Here is an 18,067-nt window from a genome sequence, read left to right as displayed (position 1 = left end):
GTATTTACATATATAAAAGTCCACATTTAAAAGACCTAATAATTTGTCAAATATTTTTCATTTTGTATTATTTGAAACGTAATTTTCTTGAGAGAAAACCTATTCTTAAATTGTGGTCGAGGGAGTCGCTTTGCTCTGGATTTTATTGAGTAGTAGCTCCTGTGTTTTGAGAATTGATGTTACAAAAATCGACAAGACGGAAAGCTGTCAGATGTTCTGAATGATCAACGCATCAAAACGTGATTGGTTGAATTCACGACAGATGCCAGTGACGTACCAATCAGCTTCTGCACCGGTGAATCATCCTCCAATCAGCTGCCCATTGTCGTCTCATCGTCTTCGGAGAATGGGCGTTTGAGGGTGGGGTGACTCAGCCGGAAAACAGCTAATTTTTACACCTAGTAACCTGCGGATCAGAGTTCACTGGTAAGTCCCATTTGCCTTGCCGGTTAACTCCAGTGTGCAACTTGATGTGAAGTGTAGAATATGAATTGTACATGCCATAACTGGAGCGTATCTAACGTGTGTGCCAGTGGCTCGTTCGGTGATGTTGTCTACCCAGGGTCAGGGCATATGTCGGCTGTCACTATTCTGACAGAGTCTGCTGGAGCTAAATGATCTAACTGTAAAGTTGGCCATTCGCTGAACAACACGTATGACTGATTCTGTAAGTAATGTCTGATCCGGTATCACATTTTCTCCTCTCGATCCGGAACACTTCGGCTGTGAAGACAATTGAACTTACATCGTTTTTTTCTCAATGAAACTGTCATTCTTCAGACGAAGCAAATTTAGCTTCATTTCCTGCAGCTAGCTGCTTCGTCACTGAATGAAAATATCGTAACTGTGTTTAGACTGTCTCCAGCTACCGTCAAAGCTGATTCCGAGCACTGACGTGTACAGGGGAGGGAAGAGAAGAGGGGGTGGCCGTGGACCTCCTCGGTCTTTTGTCTGAAGTGCAAGATGTGCCTCTTTTAATAGAAAACCCTACACGTGTCAGTATACTTAAGGAATCTGAATGCTATGTCTTAAAGGAAACCATAAAGTAACAGATTAGTACCCCCTCTGGTCATGCTGGCTCTCTCTGCCTTAAGGTGCATTTCGACCAAGAGTTCCTGGGTCTTTTAGCCCCCAGAACTACTTTACCCTGAACTAAAAGGTTCCTGTGCCCCCATTGTTGTCTGCATTTCGACCGGGAGCTGAAGTCTTGGGTAGATTGTGCAAATCAGACAAGTGACGTAAGGTGAAAAAAATGATGTTAAATAATATTTTGAAATCTTAATAAAATACTAAACTAGTCTGCATTCCCAGGAACTCCCTCTGTGTTTCAACAACTGTGTAAACTCCACAAACACCGTAATGTTCAACCGAAAGTCCCAGGACCTTTGAAAAGCACTACCCCCCAAGCAGGGGCTTTTCATGGGGGAGATTATCTACCCCTCAACTAAATTGAGACTCTGGTTCCTCCAGTCGAAATGCACGTAGTTCAGGGGTAAAGTCCCTAGTTCGGGGGTAAAGTCCCTGCGGTCGAAAAACGCCTTTAATTGGTTTCATAGCATAGGTTCCGTCTTAAAGTGCCTTGCATACCTCATTGTTAGCATTAGCAGAGATTGTAACCTCTCCATCTTGCATCTCGGGTTAACAGTGACCTCTTTTGGTATTTTTGTAGATTTTGGGTGGAGCTGTAACAGCCATCCCACCCCCACTCTTTAATTACCCAGTCCTCCTGTAATGACTTCATGTATAGCAGCCCAGTGATTCACTGGAGCCTAAGTGAAGGCATTATGTAGTACAGCATCATCATCCTCCAGATGTGCAGTACCAGCACTATACCCCGCCTTCACACAGCCGTAAGCTAGCTAATTAACATTAAAGCCAGTCAGAACAGCTGTTACAGCTAATCTTGCTTGCATGTTGTCTTTCTAGAGTGCCACAAACCTGATGCTACCACAAATCAACTTAACTGACTCTATTACAGTATCTGCATTACACAAAATGCAATAATCCAAGCATGTATATGTGTTGGCATCACTGTTTCCTGAGACTGCAACTCTGGACTTGATTCATAGTTTGGCTGACATTTAAGCTTGTTCAGTCTTTGTCACTGCAGGTGGGCTGACTACATATTTTCCATATTTGAGTCATTTATTGCATACTTTACTTCTCAGCCATATAAGACATGGCATGTCAGTCTAAAGAATTTGCCCGAGTTAATATTTCGATGACAGTGCAACTTTATGTGACAATGACTTTGTTGATGAATTCAAGATATTTATGCACATGTGTCTCTTCTTCTTGTTCATTTCTGTAACCAAAACTGGAGTTGGACCTTCTTCTCAGTGGTAACTGAAACTACACTGCAGTACTCAGAGCAATCATTTCTTTGAAAAAGTGGTGTAAGAGATGCTTTCCCTTTTCATGCCTTTTGTTTTAAAACAAGTGCAGACATGTCTTTGGTTTTTCATTGTTGGACATAAAAGCTTTTGTTAAGAGTGCAAAGAAGGACCACCTCTCCACAGGCTTCTTTGTCACTCTCGTTTTTCTCTCATTATTGCTGTATTTTTACTTATTTCACTTTAGGCTTCTTAGTCTGATCATTCATTTTGGTAGGACATGCATGCTTCACTTATGTGGTGACACTTTGAGGCCTGTCAGACTGGAAGTGAAGTAGCATCTCATGATAGCCATGCACGGGTTTCGGCATCCTATCTATGAGGGGCCCCAGTATGAGGAATGCAATGGCTGCACATGTCACAGGGTTTGTTAGTGTAAGTGATTTATTGTGTTGTACAACAACAACAACACGCGTAATCATAAATTTCAAAAAATGTCTTGAAAAATGTACTGTGAACCAGTATATAGTAAATGGACTGTACTTGTATAGCACTCTTCTAGTCTCATGGACTACTTCAAGCACTATATGTCACATTCATCCATCCACAGACTGATGTCAGAGAACTAAATGCTAACGTTCACCAGTTTAAAGTAATCCCTTTCACATGCTGCTGTTCTCTGCCTTCAAGAGCAATGTGAAGTTTAGTATACACTTCCACATGTGCCTGGTGGAGCTGGGACCGTCTGGTTGAAAGACAACCAACTCTCCCATCTAGACAGAAGCCCCTTTCAAAAGCAGTCTCTATCTGGAGAGCGATTTTGTCCCTTACTTTTTAGCAGTCCCATTAATAGTCAGAATCTTATTTCTATCTATTAATGCAATTGCAAAAGAAGGATATGAGTTTTGGTTTGTAACTTGAACGTAATTAAATTTGACTCCAAAAAACCTTGACGTAAACAAGCCCAGAGATTCTTCTTATTTACCATTTCCACCTGAAGTTTGTCCATGTCTTCTCCTGCCTGCCACTAAATACAACACAGACTGCCGCTGTGCTTACTATTGTATGATTTTTGAGACCAAAATGCAGCAGTTGTCACTTCCCAGTCTGAAACAGCCTGTAGCATTGCTGTCGTATAAATGTATTGCTGCATGCTTTTGATACTTGGCAGAGACATTTCTTAGAGTCCACAGCTTGGTCATCTAATGAGATTGGCGCTTGGTTATGCCACAAGCTTGGCTCTGCAGGAATTTTTGTAAAAACTAACAAGAACTTTTGACCCAGTTAAGATGAGTATTCCTGAATATTTTACCCTCAATATAACCACATCAAAGATTGTTTCTATGCCAGTGCCTTGATTTATTTCTGGTAATATTAAATAAGCTTAGCTTAGATGCACATTTCAGGGATCTGTTGCTCAAACATCTGCTTCACTAATGTGACTGTGACAAGCTCCAATGTGAGTAGTTTCAGCTGCATGCATTTTTTGTCCGAATTTCACTGTGGAAAAAAATGCTGGAATTTGAGATATGTGTAGCCTCTCTCAGCCAAAGCTTTACATACAACATCGTTTTTTTTAATAGAAAGCACATTTTTGTTTATGAAGAATTGAGATCTATTGATGAACCATTCTGGAGTGGAATAAAAAAGATTGATCCGTCCATAGTTTCCAGTGGAGTCCATAGTTTGGAGGCTCTGTGCTAAAGTCTTTCTTTTGTAGGCGATAAAGAATTTGGCCTGATGGTGGCAACAGAGGACAGTTTTAAATTGCACAACCAGTGCTCACGTTTAGAAGCATTAATGGAATGTTGCCTCTTAGCAATAAAAGTAACTGCTGACACTGCAGCTGGAAGTAGATGTGTACTCTAGAGAGCCATATTTCTGTCAATAATTCCAGTGAAAGGCTTTCTAAACATATACTACTGCACTTGTGACTGGGGTGACAGGATGAGCTCTGAAGACTCATATTAATCAATTCGTGTTTAATCCCAAAGGTTTGAGAATATCAGCCTTAACATGTGATCACTGATATATAAAGCTAAAAGGGACTCCCTAAAACTGACACAAATAGAAAGACTGATTGCCACTCTTCATAAAAGAGTTAAATATACTGGAAGGTTTTTAATTTCATAAGCTTAATCAGAGAAATCATACAAAAAAAAAATCAACTAAAAACTGTTATAGGATTGTCAAAATGGTTTGCAATTGATTTAATAGCAAAGAACTGATCCAGAAATCTATTCATTGTTGCAGCACTAGACTTACTTTGACAAGAAAAAATGTGTCAACACTACTGTGTGAGTTGACCTTTGGGATATTGTTGAAAAAGCTAGATACTTTCTTTAGATGGTGTTACTCACCTGATTATCTGTCCATACTTCGACTGTCAACGTAACATTACTAAGTATACCCATGTAATTCTGTCAGAGAAAGAAGGCACTCCTACAATAAAGATAGTACGAGGATAAATGAATGGAAAACAATCAAGGCAGAAGATCAACAATACATTAATGACCTGAGAACTTGGCTGTACTTATCCTTGCATGAAACTCTTGCATTGGAGCTCATAGCTGTGTTGCATTAGCTCATGGTGTGATCCAGTGTTGTTATAGAGCTGTGTCACTTTACTCATGCTTGTTACTGTACAGAAGCTTCTTCTTATTGATTACTAACCATGTTCAAGAGTGGATCTACATCTTGAAGGGTTGAAATTATTAATGGGACGTTTTTGAATACAATGCTATAGTTTTATAATCTGAAATAGTTTCACATTTTCTTAGTCTCAGTAGGGATGCACTAATAAAACCTTTTCTCTTCTGATTGGATTCTGGCGGAGAGTATTGGCAGATGTTGAGTTCTGATGAGATGCGGGGTAACTAAGCTGTGCTAGTGCGGAAGAGAGGATCGTCATTTGATGTGTAAATAAACACCAGGCTAGATTTAAACATTGCTTACCTTGCTTTGTATAGTTCACAATTTTAAAGATTAAACAATAAATAAAGGTGAAAATATATATATTTTAAAATGATTAAGTGATGGTTAAACTTTGGCACCTGTAGATTTTACATCCCACAACAAGATTAAATTAATTTTGCATGATGGACAAGAAACATGAATTGATGGTGTCATTCATGCAAGCTGCATCTCTGTTAATTCTTTTCCAGTTTGTCAGTTCAAGTGTTGGGTCCGGTTTGTAACAAAACTTTTGGATTGCTCTTCCTATGTTTTAAGAATCTTGTCGGGAGGAAGTTATATAAGTTTGCATGTTTCATCTAGAGGTTGTGTTGGATTTGCTTGCCCAACTCCTTCAATTATAGACTTGTAGCTATTGCAATCAGTGCTAGAACTTATTGGCATAGCAGAAGTGAAAAGGCCTCTGAACAGCTTAGCTTTCAGTGTGTGCAGAATGGCTTCTTCTTTGAGTAAAGCAGTGATGGGGGTGCTGGTGACCCATAACTTTGTACATGCACAAAGACGCAGGAATTGCATGAAATACTTGATTGTCAACTATACCCAATCCAGCTGTTTGAGTCCATATCAAACCAATATCTGATACCAGTATCAGATTGGTGCATCCCTTATTTAAATAAACCTGTTTAAATATTGTTTAAGTAAGACTTGAAAGAAATGTTGTAGTTGTCAATGACCCATTGAGAATAGTTGCTCTGCACCACATACAACCAATACAAAAGCTTTGGTTTACAGCAGAAAAACAAGATGTGGGAACACATACAGAGGATAGCTAAGCGACCACAGGCCTGCATTGTTCACTTTTCAAACACCATGTGTATTGAATTTAGGTCCGTGAAGTTGCACCATAGTGACAGATGAATAGATAAATTACACTGTTACACCCCGACAGGATTAGTGCGTAGATGTTTCAGCCAACTATGATTTTAACATATTCAGTGGTCAACAGAGACCAACAAGCTGACATTTTAATAGTTTGTTAATTATTAAAAAGAAAAATACACTTGATTTTGATTATCAAGTGTAAATATGCTGATTATTATTTAAATATATTAAAAACAGTAAATGGGAAGTAAATGGATTTAGCTAATCAATACATTTATAGACATTACCTTGTGCTTTGGTTAATACTTATGGATATTTTTCACTATTTTATTACTTTTTATTATCAGAACAATTTTAAGGGGATCAATGGAAAATTAAGCATTTCACTACTCATGACCCTTCCTTTTATCTTCTTGGTCAAAAGATTGTTTTTCTAAAGAGTATCAGCAAAGAGAAAAAAACAGTCACTAAATATTTGAATTTGGACAGCATGTTAAAAAAATGAGAGGACTCATTTAATACACATGGTCAATATAATCATCGATTAATTGACCACAGCCATACAATATTTGAAGTGACTGTACTGTGTCTGAGTTTTTGCATGGGTGTGGCTTTATTGATTCACATGGTTAGTAATCAAAACTATTTTCATAAGTCATCCATATCCATTCATCCACGAGGATCTGTCTGCTTGTTCTTGTTTCCACCCACACCTGTTGGGTGCCGTATTGCTCAGAAACTATCCTGTATTCATTGAAACACTTGAGGTGAAACTGGGTCGTGTTGCATTTCCCTTTATTTTAACCCTCCTGTTATGTTCGTTTCTCTGGAACAGCAATAATGTCCCTGGGTCAATTTAACCCGGGGCATATTCAATTATCCAAAAAAATCCCAATATACTTTTTTTTTAATCTAATTTTTTTTACTCCATTACTAACCATTTAAATCAAGATTTAGTTTATTGGTGTTCTTTAATTCTCACATATCAAAGTTCAATGAGGATAACTCAATTGTTTTTCATTAAAATTCGTGTTAAAACTTTTATGAATGTACATCAGTAGTTTTAAATGACATACATTTTTGTTTATTGTATTTTAAATTTTTTATTTTTTTTATTTTTATGAAGTGTTGTTGATAAATTAACACGACACCTCTTCTGTCACATGCTGCCCAGATTTTTATGCTGCATTTAGCTGGTTTGGAAGGCATATATTGCCTAAAACATACTCTAAAAAGCAAAATAACAGGAGGGTTAATCAATTTCATACTCTGTGCAGCTGCTTGGATATTGTCTCGGAGTATTTGAGGAGTGGCCTCGTCGTCACAAAGATAATCCCCCTCTTAAAAGCATTGATCGATTTGTCCCGACCAATAATGGTTACAACGAAGATGCCCTTTTAGTACAGAAATGATCAATGTAATCTGCTGTACTGAAATAGCCCACCATAAGGACCAGGCAGCCCATCAGTCACGTGGTACGGGGTGCAGCGACGTCATTAGGGCAGAGATTTGTGAAGAATAAGCAGACAGAAGGAAGGAGCCCCGGAGGTGCGGCACTTTCTTAGCAATTGCATCGCTCCTGTTGTTGTTTTTTTGTTGTTTCCCGGCCAGACAGAGAACAGAGTATCTGTTCCACTTTATAGAGACCCAAATGCCCGGTCCCACCCAAGCCCTTTCCCCAAATGGAGAGAATAACAACGACATCGTCCAGGACAACGGATCCAACATCATTCCTTACAGGAAAAATACAGTGCGGGGAGAGCGCGCCTACAGGTAAATCAGTGTACAGTCGCATTTGATTTTCATGTAGAGAAATCATAAAAAGGGACAAGACACTGCTGCAGACACAACCCCGCATTCTGGCCTGGTCCACCCTCACGTCGTGTGTTGGTTTTGCTTTGCACCCATCTGCTATTTTTTCTCCCCCCTGTCATGTTGGCTCTCTAAATGGCGTAAATCGCTATCAAGCTAGCATAAATCCTTCTTCATCTTAATCTGGTTTATAGCCTCCCCTCCCCTAAGATGATTGCTGACACGAGTTAAATGTGAAATGGTTATGTGCGCAGTGGCACAGGCTGATTTTTTGGAGGACTGGTTGTCAGATGACAGGGATATACCGACAGACGCCCCTTGCTGCTCCTGCTAAAATATTCCCATCGTGACATGACACTTATCGCAGCTCAATCACATAATATCCCGGAGTATTTCTACATGAGCTGGGGTTTTTATGTGTAAAAACCTTCACGAGTTGGTGCACAAGCCCAATCTCCCCTTCCCCTCTTTGAATTGAGGCATCAGCCCAGCCCCGGCTATCCCTGCCCGGCTAACAAAGCATGCTAGCACATACATCCGCTTTGTTGACATGGGATCGGCTGGCCCACTTTCCTTCTTCCTTTCCTTCCTCCTTTCCTTCCCGAAGAATCAGTGAGCTGTGATGTGAGAGCATAACTTTACTGCTGGAGGGTTATTAATATCCTACATAGAATGGTGTTTGCTAGATGCGGACAGCGAATATTATAACGTAATAGCATATCTGCTCATAAGAGTGGGGTTACCAATATGCAACCTAATTATGAAGTAAGCTGACGTGGTTATGCTTCATTATTCATTTGTATACATGCATTGGACAGGTAACTGATGCATATGATGTATATTACTAAGATGCACAATGCTAATGTGCAAACCCTGTAATGATTAGGCTTTAAATAGCCAAATAAACCCTGTTATTTACATTTAACACATGTAATATTTCAAAAACTGTGCAAACAAAAATATCCTAAATTTCTTTACATAATCTTTTAAAGTAATCTGTGTTAAAAAAAATAATAGGTCGATATACATTTAAGTAGTTTTTTAATATATGGTTGTGTGCAGTGGTGGACAAAGTACATGTCTTCATTACTTCATTCAAAGTATATATCCTCCAGGTCAAATAATACCCCATTACAAGTTAAAGTACTGGAGTACTTGCTTTGAAAAGTACTTAAGTATTCAAAGTACTTTTTAAAAAATCTCAAAACGTGCAGTCAAGAATACATAGGAGGACATTCAGTTACATTATGTTTATTTCGAAACCAGTACTTGAAATCTCTAAAAACTATACCATGGAATAAAATCTGCAACTAAGTTACTCCAAGCACAGACACCTTAGAAAAAAGAAAACAAATGTTATGTAGCTCAGCACACTTTCTCAGGTTGGACTGTGAATTTTTGTGTGTTTGGGCAGAGTGGGAAACGGTGAACATTTCAAAGAATACGTATCATTCTTCATTTCAAAAACCTCTAACACAGGCTGAAGATATGACCATGGGTGCTCAGGTGGAGAATTATAGCCATCATTACCACCTCTAAATGAACTGCCTGATCTGAGTGAAATTTGCTCTGTTTGCTCCACATTCAACCATGGAGACGCATGATATACAGGTACGACTAAACCACTGAGACAAACAGAACTACACAAACACATTTTACTGTCTTAGGGATCAGATTTCAGAAAAGAGAAGGAAATTCATGAGCTGACTTCAAAGCAAAAGTAGTGAGTAACTAGAGAACTGATAGAAATGTAGTGGAGTAAAAAGTACAATAATTGTCTTCTGAATGTAGTGGAGTAAAAGTGACAAGTACCCCCCAAAATAATACTCAAGTAAAGTACAGATACTCAAAAAATGTACTTAAGTACAGTACTCAAGTTAATTTACTTTGTTACTGTCCACCACTGGTTGTGTGGAAGGTACTTGGACTGAGACTTCTTTCTAAGTAGGGTCTTGTAAGTAATTGTAAGCTGTTACTCCTTGTTTTGTGGGCCAAGCTGTGTAACTTCTTAATCCGTGGCTTACGGATCAAAGTTTTGCTCCCAGTACTGTTTGACTCCCTAATATAAGTAGCACCAGAAGTGACGTACCCTCGGACATGCAGCCTCTTTCTCCAATCAACTGACCACAAAAATATAATCTAATGTATTCATCTCATGACAAACAAGGTCAGCTGCAACAAATATATAAATGTAACACTGTCATGTTCTGTATTCTTAAGCAGAAAAGATTTGTGGTTTGATGTGTGATTTTGCTTCAATCTGTCAGAAACAGTCTCACTGATACATTTTTCCCGTTGATGCACCACAGGGTTAATTGTCCATGTTAATTAATGTAGCATTAAAGTATGTATTCAATTTGTCCACAGATTTCTTGAAAACCTATAGGTGCTTGATTTTCCAGATGACACAATGACCCTGCCAAAGCACTAATACTCACTTTATAATTTTCAAATAGTAAGATATAATGCAGAATTTTCTGGTTCGATCTTTTTTAATTTGAGTATCTTCCCTGTTAGGGTAATGTCATTGTGTTTTGGACCGTTAGCTAGACAGAGAAATACATTTAAAGATCACATTGGACTCTAGAAACTATGATGGCCGTTTTAAACCCCTTTTTTTGGCATTTAAAATGATGACATGCAGAGGCGAGGGGTCTGTGTAAGGAGCGTTTTGGGGTCTCTCTGGCCCTCAATGTTCTCAATGTGATATGAATCCTGATGCATTGTTTCTGCAGGGCTTTCAGAGAAATCTGATGCGTTGTAATTGAATGTAATATGAGCTGATATTGTTTGTTTTAATAAAAGGTAGAAAAGTTATGTTATAGTGTTGTTTAAATGTTCAAAGTCATGGACGTTTGGGTTTAATTTGCTTTTGTTGAATATTTTTCTGAAAGTGTGCTTTATTTATTTCTCAGCAGATAGATCCTGTATATTTTTGGGTAGTATTAATTCAATTCATTTTGGAAACATGTATTTCTGTAAAAGGAACAGCTTTGGGGAATGAAGATAATCAACTTAGGTATAAATGCTTTAGTTTCTAAGAGTTGTTATTCTTTCATTGCAGTTGGGGAATGGCGGTCAACGTATATTCTACCTCAATAACCCAGGAGACTATGAGCAGGCATGACATCACTGCCTGGGTTAACGATATTCTCTGCCTAAACTATACAAAAGTGGAGCAGCTCTCCTCAGGTAAGAATAGAGTTTTAAAAAGATCCCTCTTTATCTTATCCTCCTTTCTCAGCTCGCCCTGCACGGGTCAAAGCATGCACGCTTCTGAGATTACATCTTCACTACTTTAAGATTGTTATAAATTTCAGTGTGAGCTGGCAGTTGAATCAACCTGTGGCAACATGCTCACCTCTCCCTGGCAGAGTGTTGTCTATAAATAAACTTTCAGCCTCCCGTGTTCTTCTGCTGTGACCAAGTAATCCAATTTCAGTCACTACAGAAACACAGCCCCCTGCTTTTCTTAAGGTGTAATCTGCCTCTTTGATTTCTTCGTGTGTGCCCTCTGTTTGGAAGTGGGTGAGCACTGTAAGATATAAGTCCCATAAGCCCAAGTTGAGCTGGTGTCCTCTTTTTCAAATGGATTAAGGTCCAACAAGGCTTGAGGTTTATATTGGCAACGTGACAAAGAATTTGCATTAAAAGTTCGCTTTCTTAAGAAACAAGGTCAATGATCTGGATTTTTAAAAAAGGCATTTCTTCTTTTTTTTAGTCTAGTAGATTTTGTATCAGCCCAAGGCATGCATGACATATCCCAGCTTGTATCTAGACTCAGTCTTCAGTATTTTCTTGTGTAATGTGTGGGAAAAAAATTCTCTGTGCTAAAAAAAATAATTTTTCATGTCGTCAGGTGCTGCATATTGCCAGTTCATGGATCTGCTCTTCCCTGGTTGCATCAGTCTTAAGAAGGTCAAATTTCAAGCTAAGCTGGAGCATGAGTACATTCACAATTTCAAACTGTTGCAAGCATCCTTTAAAAGGATGAATGTGGACAAGGTGAGTTTACGTATCCTTATGCTTATTTAAATCAGCAGTTAAAGCTTGAATGAACTGCCTGATTTAATGGGTTTTTTTGTCTCTCCTTCTCTGTAATTCAGATTATTCCAGTGGAGAAACTGGTCAAAGGCAGATTTCAGGACAATCTTGATTTCATCCAGTGGTTTAAAAAATTCTTTGATGCCAATTACGATGGTAAAGATTATGACCCAGTTGCAGCCCGACAGGGTCAGGATGCCATTCCCCCACCTGACCCTGGAGAGCAGATCTTCAACCTGCCAAAGAAGTCCCACCATGCAGCCAGCTCCCCAACTGCAGGTATCTTCATCCTCTGCCGAAAAGAAGCAATCCTTTTTTACGTCCAAGTTCACATGAAATGTTTCCAAACACAATATTTTATATTATTATGCTGTTGTTCATGAACCCCTGAATAAAAACCCCTTTGTCTGCTGCAGGAGCATCACGGTCGAGCTCTACAACCCCCAAGTCCTCAACGCCAACATCCAGACCCTCATCAGCCAAAAAGATCCCTGCAGCAGCAGCAGCAGCTGCAGCAGCAGCAGCAGCAGCAGCTGCAGCAGCAGCTTCAACTCCTGCCAAAGGAGAGAAAGAACTGGACGCACAGGTCACACATCTTACAGACCAGGTACGTTGTATGTCAAATGTTACTATTGGTTATTTCTTCACCTATTGCTATAGTTCTTAAACCAGCGGTCTACAATCAGAGCACCAAAAAACCTACTTCATTACACTCACATTCCCGCTTTCAGTACTGAATGTGTTCACTTTTGAACTACATGGAACCCAGTAAGGCTGTCATTATTTATAATTTAGCAATTTATCTGCTAATTATTTCATCAGTTAATTGATTCACCCTTTGAATATGAGAAAATAGGTGGACATGCCTATTATATATTGAAATCCTCAAGACCAGTAGGGTGTCAACCAGCCTAAAGAACTACACAAACAAACATTCAGTGCTCTGCCGTGGTCATAAAAAAGGCTCAAACTGTCAAATATAAGAAGCAGGATTAGGGAATTGTTTTTGATATTACTGTTCTTTTTTCTGTAGCTAGTTTATTTATGTTTTACCAAAGACAAATCTCTTAACCATAGCAACAAGTGAAGTCCATGCCTCACATAATCTGGCTGAACATCCTATAAATCCAGATAAGAATCTGTAGTGGTTATAAAACTGTCCTATGTGGTGTGTACTGCAGGTTAGTATCTTAAAAACAAACTAGACCATAACAACACAGCTGGTGGAATGATGACTTTGATAAATACAACCAACTAACATTTATTGAATATTTGTTTAACATTTAAGTCTTCAAAGTGATTGCTGTTCCTCTACGTGTTAGATTTAAACAATATAATAAATGCAATAGTGATCGATCAAATGCCTGTCAGCAAATGGTGCACTGGGCCTATCCAGCTACCTGTATTCATCTATTGAATATAGAATTTGTGGCAAAACTAAAAACTTTCAGTCCCCTTTTCTTTGTAATTTGGCGATAGCCTGGACAGTTTTTTTTTGCTAAAGGAACACACCAACCAACCATACTCAGATATATTTTCCTGCATTGGATTTATATCAGTTTCATTTTGTGTTTGATATTTTTAATACACATATTCTGAACTCTATAACTTATGAACACCCCTGTAGCCATATATACATATGTGGAACTCTCTGCCATTACCCAATAGACAGTCCACAGCAATAGCTACGTTTAAATCCTTGCTCAAAACCTTTTTATATAAGAAGGCCTTTCTGAACCCGTAAATCATGGCTATTTTTCTGCCTTCTGATGTCCTGTTTTTATTTGCTTCATGCACTTTGTAACTTTGTCAAGAAAAGTACTATATAAATAAAGTTCATTATTATTATATACTACAAAAGTAAGACTTAAAGAAAAAGTATATAAATAACTGAAAATACAAGGGCAGCCCATTTTAATAATCATATTATTCAATGGTTTTCATTTTACTGAATCAAATATATGCAGCTCTGCATTTAAAAATGTCCAAATTCATTAAAAATGAAGTGTTGACTTTAAACATGGGAAAGAGATGTCCTCATGTATTAGGCAGTGACTGACAAATGTGTTGGCAAATGTCTGAACGGATCAATAGATTATGTAAACAATGATTAGAAAAGATTGAGCTGCAATCCATAAAAAAGTCAATAAAGCAGCTTACTCTGGACTCTAGTCCAGTGTGATTAGCTCTTTATATAATTGGTGTAATTCAAAGTGGCTGTAATGTCTTCTTTTTTTTAGGAAAATTATCTGCAGAATCTGCAGCTACTCTGTTTTTTTTTTTTTTTGTTAGTTCAGTTTGCCACTTCAGTGTTTTGGTTCCCTCTCACAGTTCTCATAGGGTTGTTTTCAGACTTAGCAGGAAGCTGTTTAAAGCGAAAAAGCTTAAATGAGCCACTGAACATTATCTGCTCAAACACCAAACAGCATTCTTGGTGACTAGCTAGTGAAGAAATGCCTCAATTCCACTGCTTCCCTTATTTGTTGACTCATTTCACTTGGAGCTGTTCCCTTCAGTTTACCCCTGACAAAAGTTACAGATAGTACTTGGTATTTAATTGGAGTCACTAACGTGGCACTAAAAGGAGGACTTAGAAAACTGGTGACCCCCAACATGAAGATTGGATGTACTTGAACTTAAATTTGCCAGGTGAACCAAACACCATCCAAATAAAAAAAAAAGAGTCTTCTAGCAAAATCACTTAATCAACCTTAACAGTGGTGTGTCATTATAGGGTTGGCAGCTTATTCCTGCAGACAACAATCGTCAAAAAATCAAATAATGCTTTAAAAATCTGAATGAAGCTTCTACCTGCTGAACAAAGATTCATCTAATTCCTGTAACAGTTTCTGATAGTGAAGCTTGCATATAACACAAATCTCTGTATGCGTGACTCATCAGTTTGTTGTCCAGTGTGTCTTGTGACTGCACATCTGTTGCCTTTTGCCAATAACCAAAGTCGCCATTGTTTTGTTTGTGGTCATATCAATGTAAAAACTAAAGTAAATGAATTTTGTTTTTATAGGTCAACACGTTAAAGTTAGCACTGGAAGGAGTGGAGAAGGAGAGGGACTATTACTTCGGCAAGCTGCGAGAGGTGGAGTTGCTATGCCAGGAACAGGGTGAAGAAAACGGGCCGTTTGTTGACAGGCTAATGGAGGTCCTTTACTCCGCGGACGATCAGGTCAGTCTGTGACATTGAGATTAATCTCAAGAGTATTCAGATTAGTCAGAGGCTGTTGTTTTATTCCTCCTCTGCAATTACTTTTTGCAGCTTTGTGTTTACCAGTGAAACTGTGAGTGCTATTTTCCCTGGTGGTTAAATCATGTGGAAGTTATAATGTTGTTAAAGAGATAAGAAGTCACTCTTTGTGTGTATTCATGCATGTGTGCCTTGGAGCATACTTCAGTAGCTCTCATTCAAAGTTGTGTCTGTCTCTGTTAGGAGGGAGCAGAGCTTGCTGAGGGTGACGGACAAGAGGCGGACGAGCAAGCTCCCGAGGACGTACCAGATGATCAGCAGGAGGAACAAGACGAATACTGACTGCCATAATCATCACTATCCCTCACCACAGTTACACCCCTCTTTTTAATATGTGAGAACTGTTGAACGGATTTTAATTTTTCCTCATGGTTTCTTTTTTGTTCTCTCTGAGACTGAGCACATGAAGCAACCTCCTGAATGCAAGCACCATCACAGTTTTTATTTTTTTGTATCTCCTCTGCTCACTGTTCGATGTTTTTTCGTGACTTTTGGTGAACTGCTGTGGCAGGTTTGTGGAGACAACCTCCAAGCTCAGACCATCACAGAAGTTTCAGAAGACTGTGTGGGTGGAAAGTCAGTTCAAAATCTACAGTAGATGTGATGAAATGCTGAAGTTTAGACAGGTAACGGTTATCTGTCAGTGCAAGTGTTAACTTCCCGGCTTCTGTCCTTTTTTCATTTTATTTTGTTTTATATTTTTCATATCAACAATATTAATCACAAGAATGCAATAAGCAAAGCCCTGAAAGGGCTGTAGTGGCTCCTATTTAACCTCCTTCCATAAGTTGCACTGACATTTGACTCTGTACTGGACAATCTGTCCATGGACCCTCACCATATTTATTATTATTATTAAGCCTTAGAAATAGTGCAAGATTCTGCATTGCATCCTCGTGAAGGAGGACAATACAGTCAATGAATTGTGAATAAAATGTAGAATAATGCCAACTTATGACTGTATGACAGCTGTCCACACACAAATTTCAAGATTTCAGATAATCAGTGTGTTCAACATTGTGTTATTCGCACAACACAAGCTGGTTTGGTAATAGTTTACTTTGTATGTGATAAACATAGGGAAGGAAGAAACATTATTGTGATCTAGTCTTATAATGGTGCAGCATTTTGTGTTTTAAACCTCAGCTGAAACTTGTGGTCCGTTCAGATTTCAGCAGTTTGTTTCTGAGTACTTCTTTTTTAAAACCACAGGTCTTAGGGAGTCAGTTCACTGAGTAATTTGCCATGATATATTCCAGTAAGTACATCGTATACCCTTTCTTAATATTGCATTTACTAATATTGAACTGGGCAGTGCACCATAATGCTTTAGTCATATATAATTGTGTAAATGAAAAGGAATGTAAACATGTACTGTCAATAATTAATGAATGGTAAATGTTTTTTTCATGTCCCACTCATTATGCATTCCCCAAAAAACGTGTTGCATGTATGCATTTTATTTGTGAATAACTTGACCTGCTTTTTACATATTTAATAAAAAAAACAGTATGTTAAGTGAGCTTTTTGTATGGTTAACCTGCTATTTGAAAGTTGTTGAGATTCGGATGGATTTGCTGTAATAAAATTACGTTTAAGTTCAAAGGAGTGTTTTTATGTCACTGGAACAATAGGAAATAGGCATTAAACATGTGAAAAACAAAACCAAGTTATCAGCTGTAACTGTCTATAGTATGTTGCGGTTTGATGGTGTTTTTTTCTCTATTAAGAGTAGAAGCTGAAAATTGATCAAACAATGAGCCACCTCAGTACAATTCAAGAGAGAAAATGACATACTTGTGATTATTAGTACTTGCATTTAATAGTTTGGTAAAGTAACTGATACTACAGATTTCCAAAATACAATTTTCATTCAAGTAAAATTGCAAAATCAATATTAGTTTATAACAAATTCAACTAAGTTAAAGTTTGCAGTGTGCAGTCTTGTAGGTATTTCAGTGATAAGTTAATTTCACGGTTCTTTTTTTCCCCTAAGCATCTCCACTTAACACCAATGATCATAATTTATAGCCCCTGTGTTGCAAATGCACTAAACAAACATAGAAATAGGCTTTACTTTATTAGTGTGTGCAGTGGCAGCATGGCACGTTGTGGTCTGTCCTATCACAGTGACCAGCCCGTAGAAATCACCAGACAATAACCCTGTTATCACAAGAAAACAAGCTGTGTTATTCTGAGGTAATGAGAAAATGAAACAATAATGGAAAAATAGTAAGTGTTAAAAAACATTAAATTGATATACTTTGGTATACGTTCTTTAGACACAATTTGAGAAACTTGTCTTGTAATGTACTTAAGTACATTAGTTTTGTTATTTTATACCTGTGGTGCAAACTAGCTACAGCATATCATTGTAGTTGCTCTACAACTGAAATGCTTAAATACGACCCAACAATAACAATAATGACAAACAGGGGCGTCATAGTGGGAAAAAAGTGGGACTGACTACCTAGGGCCCAAGTGGGGAGGGGGGCCCTTAATGGGCCTGAAATAAAATGTGTTTTCTACTATGCTTTTCTTTTGTTTTGTTATAGCTGCAATAAGATAACTAAAATTGTTTGAATAAATAAACACACATTCAGAATGTATCTGTGAGATCCGCGTCTCATGCCTAAAGTGAGGAATTGTCATATTTTCATATCATCAAGTGTGGCTGAATCTGATTGAAAGTAAACTGTAGGTTTTTAGAGTTTTATTTTACTTCATGAGGTTGGATTATACCAAATAATGCCCCCTTGTTGTAGTGGTTGTCAATTTCCTACTCCAAACTGACAGCAGGGATGTTATGTTAATGTTAAAA

The 18,067-nt window shown here is 38.1% G+C and overlaps 1 protein-coding gene across 5 annotated transcripts; it reads left to right on the top strand.

Moving 5' to 3' along the window:
- The first annotated feature begins 319 nt into the window (after nucleotides 1–319).
- On the top strand, nucleotides 320–16,851 carry mapre2 (microtubule-associated protein, RP/EB family, member 2). Of its 5 annotated transcripts, none has more exons than XM_034703858.1 (8): nucleotides 322–426; nucleotides 7,772–7,901; nucleotides 11,005–11,132; nucleotides 11,800–11,945; nucleotides 12,047–12,263; nucleotides 12,401–12,591; nucleotides 15,010–15,168; nucleotides 15,430–16,851. In XM_034703858.1, the coding sequence occupies exons 2-8, from the start codon at nucleotides 7,780–7,782 to the stop codon at nucleotides 15,526–15,528; spliced, it is 1,062 nt and encodes a 353-aa protein (XP_034559749.1). In that variant the 5' UTR covers nucleotides 322–426; nucleotides 7,772–7,779; the 3' UTR covers nucleotides 15,529–16,851. The 5 variants fall into 5 exon arrangements, with proteins under 5 accessions (XP_034559751.1, XP_034559749.1, XP_034559750.1 ...); XM_034703859.1 differs by lacking the exon at nucleotides 322–426 and adding an exon at nucleotides 437–667; XM_034703860.1 differs by lacking the exon at nucleotides 7,772–7,901 and having other exon boundaries at nucleotides 320–426.
- Nucleotides 16,852–18,067: the final 1,216 nt, after the last annotated feature.

The sequence above is a fragment of the Notolabrus celidotus genome, chromosome 15, assembly GCF_009762535.1.
Source record: "Notolabrus celidotus isolate fNotCel1 chromosome 15, fNotCel1.pri, whole genome shotgun sequence".
NCBI classification, from domain to species: Eukaryota; Metazoa; Chordata; class Actinopteri; order Labriformes; family Labridae; genus Notolabrus; species Notolabrus celidotus.
The sequence above is the reverse complement of the archived record's forward strand: the minus strand, read 5'-3'. Positions and strand labels throughout refer to the sequence as shown.

Coding starts and splice junctions, on each gene's coding strand:
- mapre2 (XM_034703858.1), top strand. CDS start 7,780: ATGCCCGGTCCCACCCAAGCCCTTTCCCCAAATGGAGAGAATAACAAC. Junction 11,133..11,799: donor AGTGGAGCAGCTCTCCTCAG/GTAAGAATAGAG, acceptor TCATGTCGTCAG/GTGCTGCATATTGCCAGTTC. Junction 15,169..15,429: donor TTTACTCCGCGGACGATCAG/GTCAGTCTGTGA, acceptor TGTCTCTGTTAG/GAGGGAGCAGAGCTTGCTGA.